The sequence below is a fragment of the Sphaerodactylus townsendi genome, linkage group LG05 (assembly GCF_021028975.2).
Source record: "Sphaerodactylus townsendi isolate TG3544 linkage group LG05, MPM_Stown_v2.3, whole genome shotgun sequence".
Lineage (NCBI taxonomy): Eukaryota > Metazoa > Chordata > Lepidosauria > Squamata > Sphaerodactylidae > Sphaerodactylus > Sphaerodactylus townsendi.
Genome location: NC_059429.1, coordinates 67,293,177 through 67,311,838, shown reverse-complemented (window position 1 = coordinate 67,311,838; position 18,662 = coordinate 67,293,177). Strand labels below are relative to the sequence as shown.

General features: G+C 40.7%; 2 protein-coding genes across 2 annotated transcripts; both read right to left on the bottom strand.

The window, feature by feature from the left end:
- Positions 1–41: 41 nt before the first annotated feature.
- TXNDC12 (thioredoxin domain containing 12) lies at positions 42–18,567 on the bottom strand. The gene is made up of 7 exons (XM_048495779.1): positions 18,346–18,567; positions 15,970–16,030; positions 5,693–5,745; positions 3,699–3,772; positions 3,283–3,352; positions 3,117–3,200; positions 42–1,376 (listed from the first exon to the last, which is right to left on the bottom strand). The coding sequence occupies exons 1-7, from the start codon at positions 18,434–18,436 to the stop codon at positions 1,297–1,299; spliced, it is 513 nt and encodes a 170-aa protein (XP_048351736.1). The 5' UTR covers positions 18,437–18,567; the 3' UTR covers positions 42–1,296.
- Positions 11,980–14,159, bottom strand: KTI12 (KTI12 chromatin associated homolog). The gene has a single exon (XM_048495778.1). The coding sequence runs from the start codon at positions 13,911–13,913 to the stop codon at positions 13,137–13,139; it is 777 nt and encodes a 258-aa protein (XP_048351735.1). The 5' UTR covers positions 13,914–14,159; the 3' UTR covers positions 11,980–13,136.
- Positions 18,568–18,662: the final 95 nt, after the last annotated feature.

Below are 18,662 nucleotides of genomic sequence, written 5' to 3'. Positions count from 1 at the left end.
TAAAAAGAGGACACTGAAGTTGAGAAAAAAGTGAAAAATAAGAAAATCAAAAATCAATTTTATTGTACTTTTTTAAAACCCAGGTACAAAAATACAGTACAGTGTGATGAGACAAAGTATTCACCCAGAACATTTAACAAATAAGAGTAGATTAACGCACAAAATACTTAAATATGTGCTTTCTCTTCTGCTTACAAAATAACAGAAAGATGAACGTACAATGCAAGAGTTATATTTCTGGCTAAACACAAGCAAGAGAACAGGTAGTTCTATAACAAGAGAGATGCATTTATACATCCAATATTCTTCATGCTATTTCTTGAACTGACCAGAAAACGACTTAATGAACTGTCCACAGCAGAACTGTCACTGTATTTGGCTCTGTACAAAGGCTCATATGTGTGATTATAATTCACAGGGAAAGATTTAAAACCCTAGAGTGGAATCCTGAAATTCTTACCTGGAAGTCCCTAAAGAGAGCACTTCATAGGAAGCATGTTTAGAGTAAAAGTATGGGGATTATTCTGTAAAACTGATGTCCCCACTACAAATCATGTATCAGCCATTTCCTAACAGTTAAGGAATGCAATTTATAAAGGAGAGTTAAGGAGGTGGGGGTAGTTATGCCGGGGTAGCCACACTGCCTCCAAAGATGCTAGCTGCGCTGCGTCTAGTAAGCCAACAGGGATGTTTTCCCAAACCCCTGTAGAACTGTTCTATGCAGTTCCATGGGCTGCACCTATCTTTTTGCACCTATAAGTCTATGTCTGGATATGGGGACTTCCCAGGCCAAAAAGGCTCACGGGCCAACCAAAGCAGTGCTGATGTCGCAGTGATACTGGCACTTGAGCATTGTGCTGCCTTGAGGCTCACCAGCACCAACGTGCCTCTGCAAAAGCATCAATGTCCATTATGCTGGCACAAGTGGCATGTACACCAGCATCGGGGTCATGCCACCTCCTGAGGAGTCCCCCCCCCCACCTCAAGGTTGCACTGTTAAACACCAGTGAAACTCTTTTTAAATACTGTCAGGATCAAGGCATTGTTTTATTAAATAATGCAAGTAATTTAGCTTTATTTCTCCTATAAATAGGCATTTCAGTATAAACAAGAGAGAAAACAATGCTTTACTTTATTTTACTATGTGAAAAAATTAGAGAGTATTTGATCTAAGAAGTTACCATAAGGAAAAGGTCTTCTCAGTGCAGCTACAATTCCATATCTGATAAGTATTTAGGAAGGATAAGGAATCATTATCTTAGATTTCAAATTTATATAAAACACATTCCCGCTGTATTATAATTCATCTCCAAGATGTTTTTTCTTGAAAGCATCACCCGTCAGCTTTGCTTCAGCCTCCTTCATTCCTTGGACAACTGTAATATTAAGAATAAAAGATGCTTCATGCTTGGTTCATTTCATATAACAGATGAATAACAGAAGATATTAATACCATTAAGAACTAAGTGAAGCTTACAGCGTGACTACATGGATGAAAAGTAAATAGTCTGAATGCATGATTATAGATTAAGCAAATGTGCCAATACAACCCTTTTCATTTTCCCCTTTCATTATTTATATTTTTAAGGTCAGCCATTGTCTATCCTTTTACCCAACATAAGAAAAGAAGAGAACAGGACTGGAAAATTTACTGTCTAGTGTTAGCCCTTTCATGTAGCTTTTAAGTTTTGGAAAGACTCCTACATGTCTCATTGTGTCTTTTTCCCTGAAAAACTGGTAACACGAACAGCCTTTTAAAGAAAACAACATCATAGTCCTAATAGTTCAAAGTAAGGTGGTATATAAAATGAATCCCAAGTTCTTCTGCTTTCACTCAGGTTCTTCAGTATCTTAATTCAGAATCAGCTCCATAAAAACAAGCAATCTGGCATACATGCAGGTTTATACATTTGAACATTATTAGATATTAAGCAAATATTTACAGGGCTACACTGAAGTCGTGCCCGCGGCGTCGCAAGGAAGAGACGAGACGCGGAGATATCATCTGGTGGAGAGAGCCAGCAACAGGAAGCGCAGGATCCCGTGATCCTGGCAACTCTGCCGTGTGCTCGTCTCTTGCACCTTTTATTAGGGTTTCACTAGGGGCGTGTAAAGGGGTCGGACAGGCGGGAGAGCGGGAGGCCGGGAGAACGGGAGATCATCATGTGATGCATGATCTCATCGGGCTGCTACGTGCAGGAGGAAGCATCCGCGTCTGGGTCTAATCCTCACCTGAGGGCAAGGGCCCTTTTGTCCCTTTGTATGGGACACCTGGTGACCGCGAGTCAGGCAGTTCATGACCCGTGACTCACGGGGGAGCGGGGGTTGGGGGAGTGTGTGCGCCCAGAAGGCCGTAGCTGGCACCGGCATTCCAGGCGCTCTTTCTACGGTTCTGCTGGGTTCGCGGGCTCACCCCTACATCACACCAAGGCATAATTTAGGTCCACAGTTTCAATAATATCTTAATAAGAGCTGGCTCTAAATAACTCACATGAAACCTATCTATCTATCCAGCTGAGCAGGAAAGATCTCAAAGCCCAGGTCACTGTAACAGAATATCATACCACAATTCAAAGCATCCAGCTCAAATGCATCTGTGGTGGACCAGCTGCAGAGAAAATTTAAGTGGTATGTCAGATTGTCCTTACCCTTTTTGTTAGCACTGGAAAGAGAAGGCATGTACAAGATCAGCTGAGATCCAAAGAGTCCCATGCATTTCTCCACTGGCAAGGAGGCCTCAGTGATGTTTATTTCTGACTCCAATCTGTCACTGCTGAACTGGAAACCTCTTAAAAATTCCTCTAGGCTCCAGAAGTAGTTATTCTAAATATTAAGACTCCTGTGGTGAGATCCTGAAGACCTGCCATATGCCTGGATATTCATCTGTGGCCCTTTATATTCCAGTTGCTATACTACAGAAGCCAAAGGCAACATGGCCAGGGTTTTCCCCATAGCAATATCTGATTATTATCCTTAGTTAGGCCAGGGTCAAGGTACAATCTCTATCTCCTTTCTAGTTAAAAAGAAAATCTAGTACTTGGCAAAATACATCAGAAAGCTACCCATTGCTGTAGTCAACTGATCTGAAATGCAATTTGAACCCAATCCGTTCATACCTTGTTCAGCATTGGTATAGAAATACTTATAACTTGGGTTTCCCCTCTCATTTATGATTTCTGGATGGACATTTCCACTGGGATCTGTGAAATGGGGAAAAATTGAATTATGCATTGGTAACAATGGAACCCCAAGACAAAAAGCAATAATATTGATATGCCTTACCCATGAAAAGGATTCTGGGAATATAGCCACCATCAGGACTAAAAGCTTCATCCTTTGGTTCTTCTTCATCCTGCAGATAAATGGTGACAATTACCACTGCTTACATATATACAGTTAAAAGTTTCAAACTACCTGCCTTAAAAAAAATTAGTTGCTTAGTTTTCAAATGCCTTGAAAAGAAGACAAATTACTGCAATTGTTTATATGTGTCCAATGTTCTTTTGTAAAACAGACACAACTCTGACAACAGTGCAAAATAATTAAAAAGATCAAATAACAGGGTTTTTTTAAAGCAATTCAAACAGTACTTTATATCTCCATTCTGCCACTTTGTGAATCTCAGAAACCTTATTCAAAGGGAAATAAAACATGGAAAACTATTCCATTCTAGTGTCACAGCAAGGATTTTACTTTACCTCAAGGTTGATCATCACAAAGTTATGGGCAAGCTCTGATATTTCCTTTGATTCAGCAAACTTTGGTTTTAAAGCTAAGAAGATTAGAGAATGGACATTAAATTAGACAAAAGTGGAAGCAATGACAGAATGACAGAATTTCTACACACATTATCTTTAACTGTTAGCTGTGCTCATCCTATTGAAATCAACAGAACATAAATGAGTTGTGACTGGCTTGTCTAATTGTTATCGTGGGGCACAAGCATGATTATTTGTCACTGATTAATTTTAAAAGAAATTCAATTATTGATTGACTGTCTCTTCCGCAACAAATCTGTTTGTCAGTTCTACTTGGTAGGTTGGTTCTCACATGCTTCTTGGCAGTCAGTCAGTACCCATCTCAATGTGGCACCATTTCTATGTAATGGTGTGACAGAATCTGAGGCCGTTTCCACTAACCGCAATTCTCCTCACAATTGGGTGCCGGCATACAACGCTGATGCACAAAGAGACTGACCGCTTGCAATGTAATCGGTCCCGGTAGGGGCGGGAAGACGGCGCAGCGAAAGTTATCGTTGAACGCTTCTTGTTTTTCTTCCGACCTTATGTTGTCACCCAGGCCAGCGGACATGCCCCCTGCCCTGTGCGACAGCTCTGGAGTCGCAGAGCAGGGGGGGGGCATGTCCCCAGGCCTGGGCGACGCGCCGGAAGGTCGGAGGGAAGGTAAGGCATTCAGGAAAGGGGGGGGGAATGGTGCCTTCCAGCCGCTGTTGGAAGCCACTGTTTCTGTAAAACCTCGCCCAGGAAGTGAGGTTCAGAAACAGCGGCTTTGCGCTGCTCGTGGGTTGCGAGGCCGCTGCCGCCGAGGAACGCTGTTTTTAGCGTCCCTGAGTTGCTGTATTCCGCCCGTGCGGAAACAGCCTGAATTTCAGGCAAGATCACCTTTCTGGAACATCAAGATTGATTAATTTCAGAGGACATCTCTGTAAATTAGACAGCAAGTTTTGATTTTTGACATAAAATCTGAGGTCTGACTTCAGTACCAGTTGATGCTGATGTGTGTGTTTTTAAAAAAACTGTGAACTGCTTTGAGCTTTTAGAAAAACCAACCTAGATATTTCCTGAACAATGATTTCAAAACTACTATAAGCATAGTTGTTTCAATCTTTTCAGCACACACACACAAAAAGGGCAATTCCCAAACTGTTTAGCAAAGAGTAACTTGAACTTAATAGGGCAATGCTCTCTGTATTGTCGAGGTTAAGTGCTGAGCACCATTTCTAGTGAAAAATGTCTATGCTAAATGGAAAAAAACTTTATATCTCAATCCACTACACAGAATTAAGAGACAGTTCTTAATATAACTACTGTATTGGCATGGGGAGACACTTTATCAAGTTAAACTACCAAGTTATATAACAAATATTAATAATGAAACCAGAGCATAATATGAACTTAGACATCAACTAAAATTCCTGTTAAGATTTTCCACTTAGAATCACAGCCTATGAACTGAAGAAGAAGAAGAAGAAGAAGAAGAAGAAGAAGAAGAAGAAGAAGAAGAAGAAGAAGAAGAAGAAGAAGAAGAAGAAGAAGAAGAAGAAGAAGAAGAAGAAGAAGAAGAAGAAGAAGAAGAAGAAGAAGAAGAAGAAGAAGAGGAGAGTCGGATTTATATCCCCCTTTCTTTTCTATAGGAAACTCAAAGGGGCTGACAATCTCCTTGCCCTTCCCCCCTCACAACAAACACCCTGTGAGGTAGTGGGGCTGAGAGAGCTCAGAAGAACTGTGACTAGCCCAAGGTCATCCAGCTGGCATGTGTTGGAGTGCACAGGCTAATCTGTATTCCCCAGATAAGCCTCCACAGCCCAAGCAGCAGAGAGGGGAATCAAACCCAGCTTCTCCAGATTAGAGTACTCCTGCTCTTAACCATTACGCCACTGCTGCTCTTTACACCAATGCTGCTCAACTGGAAGTGTACAGCGCATAGCTGAAGAAAAGCTTGTTTTCCTTACCTTTACAAGCACCACACCAAGATTTGTGAATGATTATCATGAGAGGCAATCCACTGGAAGAAAAAACCAAGAAAACACACACACACAAAGTTAATGTATTTCAGCTACTTTGATGTGCGATTTCTAAATATGACTTCTGTAAGGAAAATCTCATTGATGTTTTATTTCTAAATCAAGACATCTATCATGTTTCAAATCTCGTAACAGACTTGCATTGTACCATGCATGTTAGCTTGGAATTATATAATAATAATAATAATAAGCCTTTATTTGGCATAACAATAATCATAACACAATAAAAAAACCTGAGATAAAAGGTATACAAATACAAAGGTTTAAGATAAAAGGTATACAAATACAAAGGTTTAAGATAAAATATAAATTATTGATTGTGCATCACCTCCAGTAAAAATTGTGCAAACTAATTCAATAAGGCATTGTCAGAATTGTCCAGAAGAAAAGGAAGTCTACCTGATTCTTCCATTTCACTAGGTATCCTAGAAAGAATGTTGGAATATTTTGATCTGATATTAGCAGATTTAGGGCAGCAAAGCAGTTGATGTGCCATCAGTTTCAATTTGTTAAAACCAAATTACAAGAGCATACCCTTTCGCTAATTTCCAAGTTGTTAAATCTATACTAATGCAATAAAGCCGGAGGGGAAAATACCGAAGCGAGCAAGTGTGAGGGCTCTTCTCTGCGTATCACTGAATTAGTCAAAAAATACAAATAGGGAGCCATCCTGTTTTGATATATAGGGTAGTATTGAAAGATGTAAGGGTGAACAAGTTTTCATAGCAGCCCTAAATAAATTACGCCATTCGCTTTCTAACAATTTTTGTTTTAACAAGTTGTAGGATTGGAACTAGATAGCGGGAAAAGCGGTAGCTCTAGAGATATACCAAGTGATTCAACCTTTCTTTCGATCAGAGAGAACCATGGATTAGCCTGGAGTATCAGACAAAAGTAGGTGAGTCAGCGAAAAGTGCTCATCACTGCGCTAGAAATGCAGGTGAAGCCAAAATTTAAAAGCCTCGCAAATCCAAGCCCAATAAACTAATGAATTTTGGCCCAGTTCTAGAAACAGAGGGCCGCGATAATACATAATTTGGCAGGCCCATAATTTTAATGAAAAATTTGGATTGGACAGTATTCAAGGAGTCGTCAACTGCTTGGAGCCAGGATAGGTAATCTTACAAAGTAACTGCGCTTCTATCTTAGAGTTAAAGATTTTTAGTGCTGCTGGGACAAGGGAGTGCCCCTTTCCATAAAAGAAGCGTGCAATGGCACGGGTGAATAATCTGATGGCAGCAGCTGCAATAGCAGCTTTTTTTTGTGGGCACCAGGAGAGGTTATAAGAAAATGTAATTCCAAGATATTTGTATTGGTTAACCTCCACCCACTGGCACTCTTTATTAATCGCTTCAGTTATGTTTCTTGTATTGTTTGGCAAAGATCAAAATCTTGGTCTTTTGATAATTGATGACTAACCATATCCGCACAGCAATTGCCCACATCTATTCAGCAGCCTAATTAAGTCCAACTTTTGATGCGAGATAGAAGGATGGTATCATCAAAGCATATAGAAGTATTGGAATATGCCTTGAGCCTAACTTAGGGGCATTGGTTATTAATTTCTAACAAGGCTGATGGAAGGTCACTCAAAAAATAAATTGAAAAGGGTTGAAAGCTAACACACAGCCTTGCCTCTACACCTTTAAAGGTAGAAATAGAATCAGTCATGATCCTTTCACGTGAGCACAACTCTGCAGTTTAAGTATCTAAAGCTGCCTGATTAGAAAAAGAAGTTTACTGGTTCTATTCCTTGTATAGCCAATTTATTCCAAAGACATTCTCTAGAGACTGTCACAAATAAAAGCTGCCTTCAAATCCATGAAGGCAGGCATAAAGCTCTGCTTCTTGGACTCCTCTTTGAGCATTTATTAACCAGGATGCGTAAGAAGCATACGCATGGGCTACCGTGGATTTCCCCCTCGTGCAGCCTATTTGCTCTGGGCCAATGATGTTCTGGATGAATCGCCCAGGCCTGTAGTTTGGGCAGAAGTGTCTTAGCATATATTTTCCCAATGACTGATGTCAACCATTAATTGGGTGGAAGTTGACAGGATCCAGCGGGTCACCTTTTTTATAAATAGGTACAATGACTGCCGCTAGCCCCGGCTTAGGAATGCGGCCTGAGTCATTGACCTGCGAGAATAGATGGGCCCACAGCGGTGCCCACCACCCTCTATGCCACTTCAGTATCTCTGGGGAAATGGAGTATATCAACAGAAGCTTTACGGGGTTTCAACCCAGTTATTAGATCCATGATTTCCTGAGTTAAAACAGGAGGCCATTTGGAATCATCTAATGATGGAGATGGATGATAAATGTTACTGGTCTCTTCCTTTTGGAACAGCTTCGCAAAATGATCTATCCAAACCTCAGGGAGAATAGAAGAAAACGCCCTCATTTTATTGGAGTCAAGTCTGTTTGTCAAGGCCCAAAACTGTCTTGAGTCATTGGAGATTACAGCTTGATATAAGCGATCCCACTGATTCTGCGCATACTGGACCTGTTTCTCTTTCATTAAAGAATGAAGAGTAGTTTTATATTGAACTAGCTGATTGCGCGACACAGGATTTCTAAATCTCTTGAACTGTTGGTAAGATGCACGAATTAGTTTGTTTAATTCATGGCACTCTTTGTCAAACCAGGGGGCACCTCTAGTGCTGAATGGAGGTTTCTGCTTAACGGACTTTACAAGATAGTCTGTGATATACTTGATTAATGTTTCAAAATTGCCAATTGCCACACAAGGCGAACCTGCCTTATAAAAAGCACTTAAGAGATTACCTAGATGCTGAGAATTAATTAGCTCATTGGCGGTAAGGGCCAAATGGGATGTCCAGAAAAGCGTAGGTAAATACTCTTTAGATGTATCCATAGGAACGTCCACCCCCTCTTCCTGATGGAGAACAAGGTTAAGTGAGAGGTGATCTCCTAGTAGAAGGTCTCCTATCTTAAAAGACTGGACTGAAGTTCTTAATTTTGGTGACATAAAACAATAATCTATAACACTGTTCCCCAGCGTACTAACAAATGTGAAATTATTAGAACAGTCGTAGCATTTTAGACCATTGAGCCATAACATGTTATGTTTGATAGCAAATTCGATCAGATTCCTAGCAGTGTAATTGGTCTGGGTATCCTCAGAATGACGCTCTGATGGAAGTAAGAGTGAATAGACATAATCGTTATCATCATAACCTTCACGTTCCAAATATGAGGTTAGATTATTACCCACTCTCGCATTGAAATCCCCCAATATAGTAATTTCAGTTGAAGGATATTTTAGTTCTAGCTCCTCAACAAACGAGGATAAATTCTGCCACGGGTCATCACGAACGTTATTATTCGCACCAGGGCGGATATACGTATTAATGAATATCAGTGATGATTTGCCCCAATTAATCAGCAATGCTTGAATTAAGTGGGAGGGGGTTGATAGAATTTTTGCTGGCAGAGAGACAGAAATTAAAATGCAGAGACCACCAGAAGGACGGCCGGGCCGCTTGGAATTATATCTCAGACTGGAATGTGATTTTTTCCAACCTTATCTATTTGTTTTAGGCCAGCAGTAAGAACCCAGTTAAGTTGAAATTACATCTCTTATCAAAATATCTTATCAAAATGGGAATTGTGGAGTAGGAGCCCCTACTAGGTCTCCCTACAATGGCAAAAGTATTCAATCTACATGGTGTGTCTTCCTCCTCTAGTTCAGTTCATAAATACAGTGAAACCTCGGTTTTCGTTGACGTGGGTTATCGTCGTTTTTGGTCTTCGTCGATTTTTTGCGTGAAAATGTTGTCTCAGTTTTCGTTGGTTGCCTCGGATTTCACTGCTTCCGTGCCATGCCACGTGACCTCGCTGCTAATTTCCTATTTATGGAAATCATTGCCTCGGTTTTCGCCGGTTTCGGATTTCGCCAATTGTTTTCGGATGGATTATCTACGAAAACTGAGGTTTCACTGTACTTTGCCTTATGCTGAAGATAGCTCTGTGTGCAGCAATAGATGTCAAGTGATTTCACTAATGCCTAGCTAGTTGCAGCCATTTTTCTTCCAAACACTCCAGCCATCCTGTGCCATCTCTACAATAAATAGTGAAAAGCATCTGTGATGGACTACACAGTTTGTAAAGTGCATGTCTGTTTACAAGTCAGAGTGGGGAAGAAATGCCTAGGAACAGGGGAAGCAACCTGGATTGGATGCTTTTAGTTGCACTCTGATTTGTGTAACAACCTGACGACATAGAGAAGGAGGATGATATCTGACAAGAAAGAGTTTGATCTGGATTTCTGTGAGTAAACATTTAACTGCCTGTGAGTAAACATTTAACTGCGCAAAACATATCTTCTCTGAGTAGTTCAGAATGTGTGAATCTGACTGGTTTTACTGTGTCAGCCTAAGCTGAAAGCAAAATTATATCCAGAGAGAACTTGTGGAAGTTTATTGAGTGGCCACAGAGAGGTAGAAGATAGGCTTACCACAGGGGCCAAATAAATAACCCAGATAGGAACAGATCTTCTGAGAGTAAGAAGAATTCCTGGGACCAGTTAGGCTGAAGCATTTGAGGTTTTGCTTTATTTTCTTCCAGAGAGAGTTATGTTTATGTGTTGTTTCTAACAGTGAAGATGTTTGTGAGGGTACTTTGGTAAAGTACTAGCCTGTGTGAGGACCCCATGAAACAATCCTTAAGCCAGAACATCTGAAACATCTTATGAATCTCTACCATCTAAAAAACAACTACGGAAACGTAATAAGCCTGTGCCTAAAACTAAAAACTGATTGTGAAACTATAGCTCTTGTGTACAAGTGTGTGTTTATCCTGCCTGTTTTTCTTCTATCTATTCTTCTATTTCTTCTATCTATTCTTATATTCCCATCCCTTTAATTTTGTTTTGGTTGAACCTGCCTCAATATTATTTTGTGCCTGGAGAAGGAGTGTGCCAGAAAGGCACCTTTTACTTTTTGGAACAGTTATAGGGCTAAGCAATAGACCTTTCATTTCACTACATAGCACTATCTGAAGCAGCTCAGTTCCTGACAAAAGGCAGGAAATATGACAAGTCTGGTTAGAAAGTGGTTAGCCTGCCTCAGTGAGTTGAAAGGAGGGGGGGGGGTCTGTCACAGGAACATTCTGTGAGATGTTATTAATAAATCATATGTTTTGGGCCAGTGGTGTAGCAGTCAGTGTCAAACTAGGATAGGAAAGACCCATACTTGAATCCTCGCTCTTCTGCAGAAGCTTTCTAGGTGACTTTGGGTCAGTCACACACTCTCAGTCTGACCTACCTCGCAAGGCTATTGTGAGAATAAAATGAAGAATGACATAAGCTAGCTGCTCTGGGTTTCCACTTGGGGGAAAGTGTGTTATAAATCAAGTGCAATGAACAAAACTATTTTCTTTTATTTCCTGACTAATACAAAGATAGTAAAGCTACTAAAATGCTGAAGTATGAAAGGCTCTTTTTCTTGAACATATAGCCATACTAAATACAAACTATTTCCAACATTTAACTTTCTGGATTGTGCTGCTATTAAATAATTCCTCATGTGTACCTTTTCACACCACATTTCCCTACCATGAGGTAAATTTATTTATAACAGGCAATAGTTAAGAAGGAATCTTTCAGTAAATACTGCAAACACAATCAGGTTTAATGGGCAAGGGCTACCATAAATATATTAAACCTGTGTAAGTAAGTGTAAGGTCCCAAATACCTAAAAATGTTATCCTATGAATCAGTCTGCAGATGTTCAAGTAACTTGCAAGGCCTATGCCCCTTCCACACAGACCAATATATGTAAGTCACTAAAAAACCTGTTTGGGAGGGGGGGCTTTGCACAGATGAGTCTGTCCTGTGTTATTTCCCCCAAACTGGATTTTTTGAAAATCCCGAAACAAGCGATCCTTTTCAAAAATCCCAGGTTTCAACTGCTTGCTAAAAAATTTAAATAAAAAAATTAAATTTAAAAATTGTTTTGCAGCTTGCTACTGCATAGCTACACAGGTGCAGATGGTGGTATTGTGGGACATCAGCATGGCTGTGAGGGCTCATTCATGCATGCCTGCATAGCTATGTATGTGTGAGAAATAATTTTTCTCAGTCATTGGAATTCACTAGAGATTAGCAGAAAATTTTTTTGCAGTTCTAAGTGGCTAGACAAAAATGTGAAGACTAAGATCTACATTCCAAACTTTCTTCATGACCAAAAATCCTGTTTAGCAGAATGAAAATCTAGTTTATTTCCTTCAAGAAAATGAGGGGTCCATCTTAAATAAGCATACAAATTACAATTATATGGTAAACCTTTTACATAAAATTTTAGGAGGACTGTCACAGTCATCATTGTCTTCCTTTTGTGTAAATACATAAAGTAATTCCCTTAATCCTTCCCATTTCCTGTATCTTCATCATGTCCCTTATTTACAGACTTCTTGATCTTATGTTTTCTCATGAAAGCTCAGAGAACATATTAACAAAATGATTTGATGAAAAACATCACTAGCAGAGGAATTATAATAGTTACATAGAATGCAGTTACATAGACTGCCCACTGCTAAGATTAGTGCCCAATCTGTTTACCCTGGAAAGAAAGGCAGGTCTGTTTAGAAACAGTTTTATTCAATGAGCCACAATACTGACTAAAGGAAAAATGTAAACTTCTTCCAGAATGTGTGCATCCATTTTAATTTTGGAATGTTTTCCTTTTGGGAAAAACAGATTCAATACCATGTGATTCTATTCTGGAATTTCCTTGTTCTAGCTTATTTGCCCATTAAAAAGTCTTTTAAGTGTTCAGGAATATGTAACTGCTCCACTCTAGATGCTCAACAGATGTCGATGCAGCTGTTTCCTACTTTGCTCTCTGCTCAAGACCTTGCATCTAAGTGAGAAAAGTGGGTAATAAGGAAAATAAACATAATAAAATACAGTGACGTGTTTTCTTCCAGTGCATATTTCAAACCAGAATAGCTATTTATCAGACTCCCTATTTATTAATAGGTCAACATCTAAATGCTTCTCAATCACAACCATACATTAGGGCAGGTCAGTTACAAACATCAATCAAGCCAATATATATATTGTTTAAAGGAAAGAGGCTGTTGGCTATATTTATTGGTGGTATTCAGCTTCTGCTACAGTGTTCTTGTATACATAAAGGACAGCCACAGCACCCTGTTAAGTCATTGCCATTTTTCTCAATTTATGAAGTTTATGAAGAAACTGATAATTCACTGATCCAAGTTCCCAAATTTGTGCTTGTGGTTGTGTTGCAAGCTGGTGAATGACCCAGTTGCTCCATGTGTATAAAGCAAATAGCCGGCTAAACAGAATAGGTCTGGCCCCAGGATCCTGGGGGGGGGAGATGCCTCCTCACAGCAGGTTGCTGTTCAAGTACTGTACGAACATGCTGCCCAGCTGGGGCAGATTTTCTTCTCCTTCTCCAGGATGCATCTTGGCATAGCTGAGGAACTGTCTACGGAGCCGGCTTAGTTCGGCGAGGCTGACAGCCCGGCTCAGCAGCAACCCCGGAGGTTCTTGGCCCAGGCCCTCGACGGCCAATGGGATGACCTGGCCGGGCCCTACGCCATTCCTCTGCGCGGCCATGAGGGCGGCCACCATGTCCTGAGTGAGGCGGTCGAGCTGGTGGAGAAACCCAGCGGCTTGGAGGGGCTGGGAACGCGTGGACTGGTTGGGGGGCGGCGGGCGGCGCTCAAAGAGGGCGGCGCGGATCTCCGGCAGGGGCAGCGGCTCCGAGGGGTCTTCGGGAGCGGTGAAGAGAGGCCAGTCCCAGCGGTTGCGCGAGTCCGGCGCCTCCAAGGGAGGCCGGTCGGGGCGGGGAGCGCCGCCGGGGCACAGCAGGAGGCAATGCGGGGTCCCCGTGTGCTTGCTAAGGCAGTACAGCTCATAGCGGAAGCTCTTCAGCTCGTTGCCCGCGTCCACGATCACCACGTCCCGTCGGCTCAGCAGCCGCTCGGCCTCCGCCCGCAACGCAGCCCTGCCGCCGCCACCGCCTTCCCCGGCCGCAACTTCAGCCACCAGGAACACCCGCCGTTCGCCACCGCTCTCGGCACTCAGCGCTTCCCGCAGCTCTTCAGCTCGCCTGCTCTTGCCGCTCCCCGGCAGCCCACATAGCACGATCAGCGGCATCGCTCCTGGGTCTCCCCCCGGAGGGAGCACTTATAGGTGTTGCATGTGGCTGTCTCTTCCGGGGAGGGGAAGTGAGCGCAGCGAGCAAAAGGTTGCCTGGCCAAGCAAAGCTCTTTGCAGCAAAAGTGTCAGTAACAGAAAGGCCCGACCCGCCACTTCGCCAGGGCCTGGGACACAGCAGCGTTCAGTGGCACACACAAATCCTGTAATTGCCATTTTGAGACATTCAGTGTTAATTACAACAGTGACGTGTCTCTCAAATCAAATTAAATCCAACCTCAAGCACAAAATAACTACACCCCAAAATCTCATACATCTGAAGTCCACCAGGCCAGATCCAGCTGCAATGGATGCCAAACTTAAAACGACCAAAAACTCTCATCAAAATAGAAAGGCGGAGCGTGAGTCTCACAACTTGAAATTCAATCATGTGTATAGGTATACAGCCCCACTTAATTTTAGCAGCTGATTAATTCATAATAATCCAAAAGTTTTACTGTGATAAAAGCATTTGTGTCTAAATAGAACTATGCTTTTAAAAGCAAGTCACACTCATGCATAAGCTATAAAGCTATAGCTTAACTACAAAAGCAAAGTAAACTTTCACTGTTATTGTGGGATTTAAATATGTGCTTCTTACACACTCAACTGCTCAAAGGTAAATATAAAAACTGCTTGTGCAAAATTCCAGTATTATTAAAGGCTCCACACCCTTTAGATCTTTAAATTGCTTAGAACTGCTATGGTATTGTGCAACCCAATTCTGTGCAGAGTAAAGCCCAATGATTTAAAAAAAATTATGGCTCCATCCATGTTCCTTTGAATTTACTATGACCTACATTTAAAAATTAAAAAATATATTAAAGATTGTATTTTATCTCTCATAACTGCCCTCATATATGTTGAAGGACTGTGAGGAAACCCAGAAATATTCTGGTATTTGGTGACAACCAAATATTCCTACTCACTGCTTGTCACATGCCAGGGCCTAGATTTTGTGGATTAGTAGGAATGAAGGACATAGGCTGAATGGGTCTTCTGATTCGTCTGACTCCGTTTGTTTCTTTTTGTCGACCTGGCTTTTACATACACACACAGGTGCATTGCCCTGCCAGCTGCTAGGGAGTATGTGCAATTCCAAGGACCTCTGACTTGGAGGGGGCGAGAAAGAGAGAGACCCCATAGGGAGGGAGGAATCAGACAATCAGAGAAGTTCCTGCAGGGCTCCTTTAAAGAGAGTGATGCAAGCAATACGCCTAGATAAGAGTAAATTAATAAAATACTGAAGCTTCTTGGATTGGCAGTTTGGCACTTTGGGGGAAGCCAGTGGTAAAGACTAGGAGGGATGAAATGAAGTTTATGTCTGGAGCTTCTCTATGTCAAGATGATGGCAGTCTTTTCCATTTCAGAGGTTAGAGTTATTTAAATCTGCATGTTACAGATAAGACTGAACAGTCCTGAATGACTTGACATCTTTGTTCTAGGCTAGGAGCTTACATCATTTCTAAACCCGGACCACTCATTCCAAGCAGATGTGCCAAATGCTTGCTCTTCCCCCACCCCCCAGATACCAGGTATAATGATTTTATTTTCTTGTACCTTCCCTGGCAGATGCTAGGTTTTTCCCCACAGGCTATATTGTTTTTTCTTACAGATACTGATTAATGTTTGTAGTGGTTTGGGCTGACATTGCATCGCAAGGAGGACCTTTGGAATTGCTATTGTGGGAACTTGTATTGTGCTTCCTGCCCTGAGCAGTTTACTTGGAACACATTTCTTTAAAAAATTAATTAAATCAATGAACTACACATTTAAACAGGTTGAAAACAGGTATTTGGTGACAACCAAATATTCACAACCAGAAGTACTCTGGTATACCAAAGTTTATTATTATTTAGTTATATAACCAACTTAATATTATTACAGAATGTTGGTTAGCCTTGTGAGTTGTATGCTTCATTTGTGCTATTTCTGTAGAAGCCAGTCTCACTGAGAACAATTGTATTTTCTACAGAGCCAGCCTACTTACAACTACAACTATTATTGTAAAACATACCTGGCTGCTGCCTCCTTTTTCCCATCTTCTAGTGTCCGCCAGTTAATGTGATCTCCAAAACCTTTGAAGGAAAAATAAGATACATAATTTACCATATATTAATCACAAGAGGTACAAGTAATTACTCATATTTTGCTCACCAGCTATAATGGAATAAATTATTTTTAAAAGTAATCATAATGTTCCTTAGAACATCTGAATCAGCATGAGGCTGTTTCCACATAGCAAATGTAAAGCGGGTTGCAGCCAGGATAAATGAATCCAGCGTGGCCCTGGGCTGTTCGCATGGCTGGCTGTCCCATGGTTAGCGAGCGAATTGGCCAGGGCGCACGCCTTCACATGGAGACGTCTCTCTTTTTTAAATTTACCACCCACTGATGCATAGTTACACAGGCATGCACAACGGAACACCCACAGCCATGTTGTCTGATGTTACAACCCTTTGCGCCTGCGTGGTTATGCTGATAGGCACCGGGGATTTGCAAAAAATGAACATGGGGCTGAAAAAGCGGCTCCCTGCACAGCCATTTGCTCAGAAGCAGCTGCAACCTGGGATTTTTAAAAAGACTCGCGGATAGTGCGATTCTTGAATAACCCATTTTGGGGGAAATAACACTGGGCAGACTCACTTTAGGGATGGGATCCATGCAAATTTCCCCCTCAAAATGGTTTTTTAAACCATTATTATATTGGGTTTATTGGCCTGTGCAGAAAGGGCCCGATAGTGCCAACCTAAGGAGAGTTATGTCTTTCTAAACCTATTGACTACAGTGGACTTAGAAGGATGTAACACTCCTTAAGAACTAGGCTCGAATTCCCACCCTGTCATGAAACTGCCCTTGAGCCTGTCACTTTCTCTCAGCCTAATTTATCTCATAGAGTTGTGGGGGTAAAATAGATTAGGGGAGTCTGATATATGCTCCCATGAGCTCCTTGGAGGAAGGGTAGGATAAAAACATATGAAATAAAAACTTTTGTTTTGCAAATGCATTTAATGTTTATTTCTTACTCGAGTGTTGTTAGTAATCTACAACTACCACATTTTAAATTCTTAGCTGTTTTATTATATATAAAACAGCTGTTTTATTATATATAAAACAAGAGCATTACAGTTTGTAGTCACGATTAACATTTTGAAATGATATCGACCAAAGGATGCAATAAGGAAAACTATGACACACTGGCCTCCATTATATGGAGTTAGCCGGTTCTGAAATAAGGGACACATTTAAGGAATAAAAGTTCTGTTTCTCTGGAGCCTCAGGTAACTGTGACAGACAGAATAATGCATGTAATCCAACCCTTTGCATGTATGTATGAAGTTGCAGTGTATGTGTAACAAAAATTATGTGGCAACAAAATATCAAAGCTGAAACAACTGAAAAGGTGCCATCATGTTAAGCTAAATTTTAATAAAGAAAATACAGAATTCAGGACAGAGTATTAATGTAAATATAGAATTAGATAAGTTGGTTACAGCTGTGTCAGTCCAAAAGTAAAAACCAAAAAACCAAGTACACAATCCATGTAATACCTTTTATTAGGACCAACCCAACAACACACAGCAGTGTTCAAGCTTTTGAGTTCACCAGAACTCTTTATCAGGCCAAATATGAGCAAAGGAAAAAAACAGGTTTTTGTCAGGTCATGATATTCAGATTTTGTTGTGCCTGTATATGGTGGCTCATATAGTTAAACATAGTGGTGCTTAAAATTTATTCTAAAATGTACAATATTTAATATCAGTTTAACCCAGTGATTGGGTATGAAGTTAATAAATGAATAACAATTATTTTTCTCAAAACCCTTTTAAAAATACACTTGTAATGTTAACAACATTATCTGCACTGCACTTTAAAATCCCTCTACCCTTTTTCCCCTATGAAATGAATGCATTTTTTTCACTGTTTATCGTTAATTTACAGCCTAGGAAACTACTAATTCATATTAACAGCTGGAAACTTTCATGCATGCTGAATAACGCACATGCAGTGCTCTTTCAATGCATTTTAATTATTATTTGCAAGTGAATTTTGCTATTTCACACAATAAAATCCAGCTGCAACCAAATACATTATTCAGCATATTCACAATAAAATCCAGCTGCAAAGTGCATTGAAACCACATTATTCAGCGTATATGAAAGCATCCTCAGTCTATACAACCCACCTTGCACCCCAGTTAGAAAGTCAGACTATAAATAAATATTCTTTCGGATGGAGAACTTAAACAAGACTTTATACTTGCAAAAACATGAAAGGTTATTCAAAAACTACAATTGATGAATGAATGAAATTCTTGCCACTTATTCGTTGCAGAACACAGTAATTTAAAATACAAGTAAATTTTTAAAATTAAGGAAAATTAATAGCTGACCCTTTCCAAGTCCTTCTTCAGCCGAAACTGTAACAAATAACCGACAGAAGAAGCAAAGAAAAAAAGTACAGAACGCTGTTAAGTGACCCATTATGCTTCACAAACTCAGTTATTGCGATCAGCACCGCCGACCTCGGAGCAAGATCCGATTAATTGAAATCCGAGTTCTACTTCAAAGGAAGTGATGATTTCGGGCGTAAGTGAGGAGTGCGCCAGTGATTCTGGTCCGGGGTGAATGAACAAATACTACTCACACACTCCAGACAGGAGATCTTACAGCGAATTGTTTTAAATTTCCCCGGAAGTTTAAAAATCTC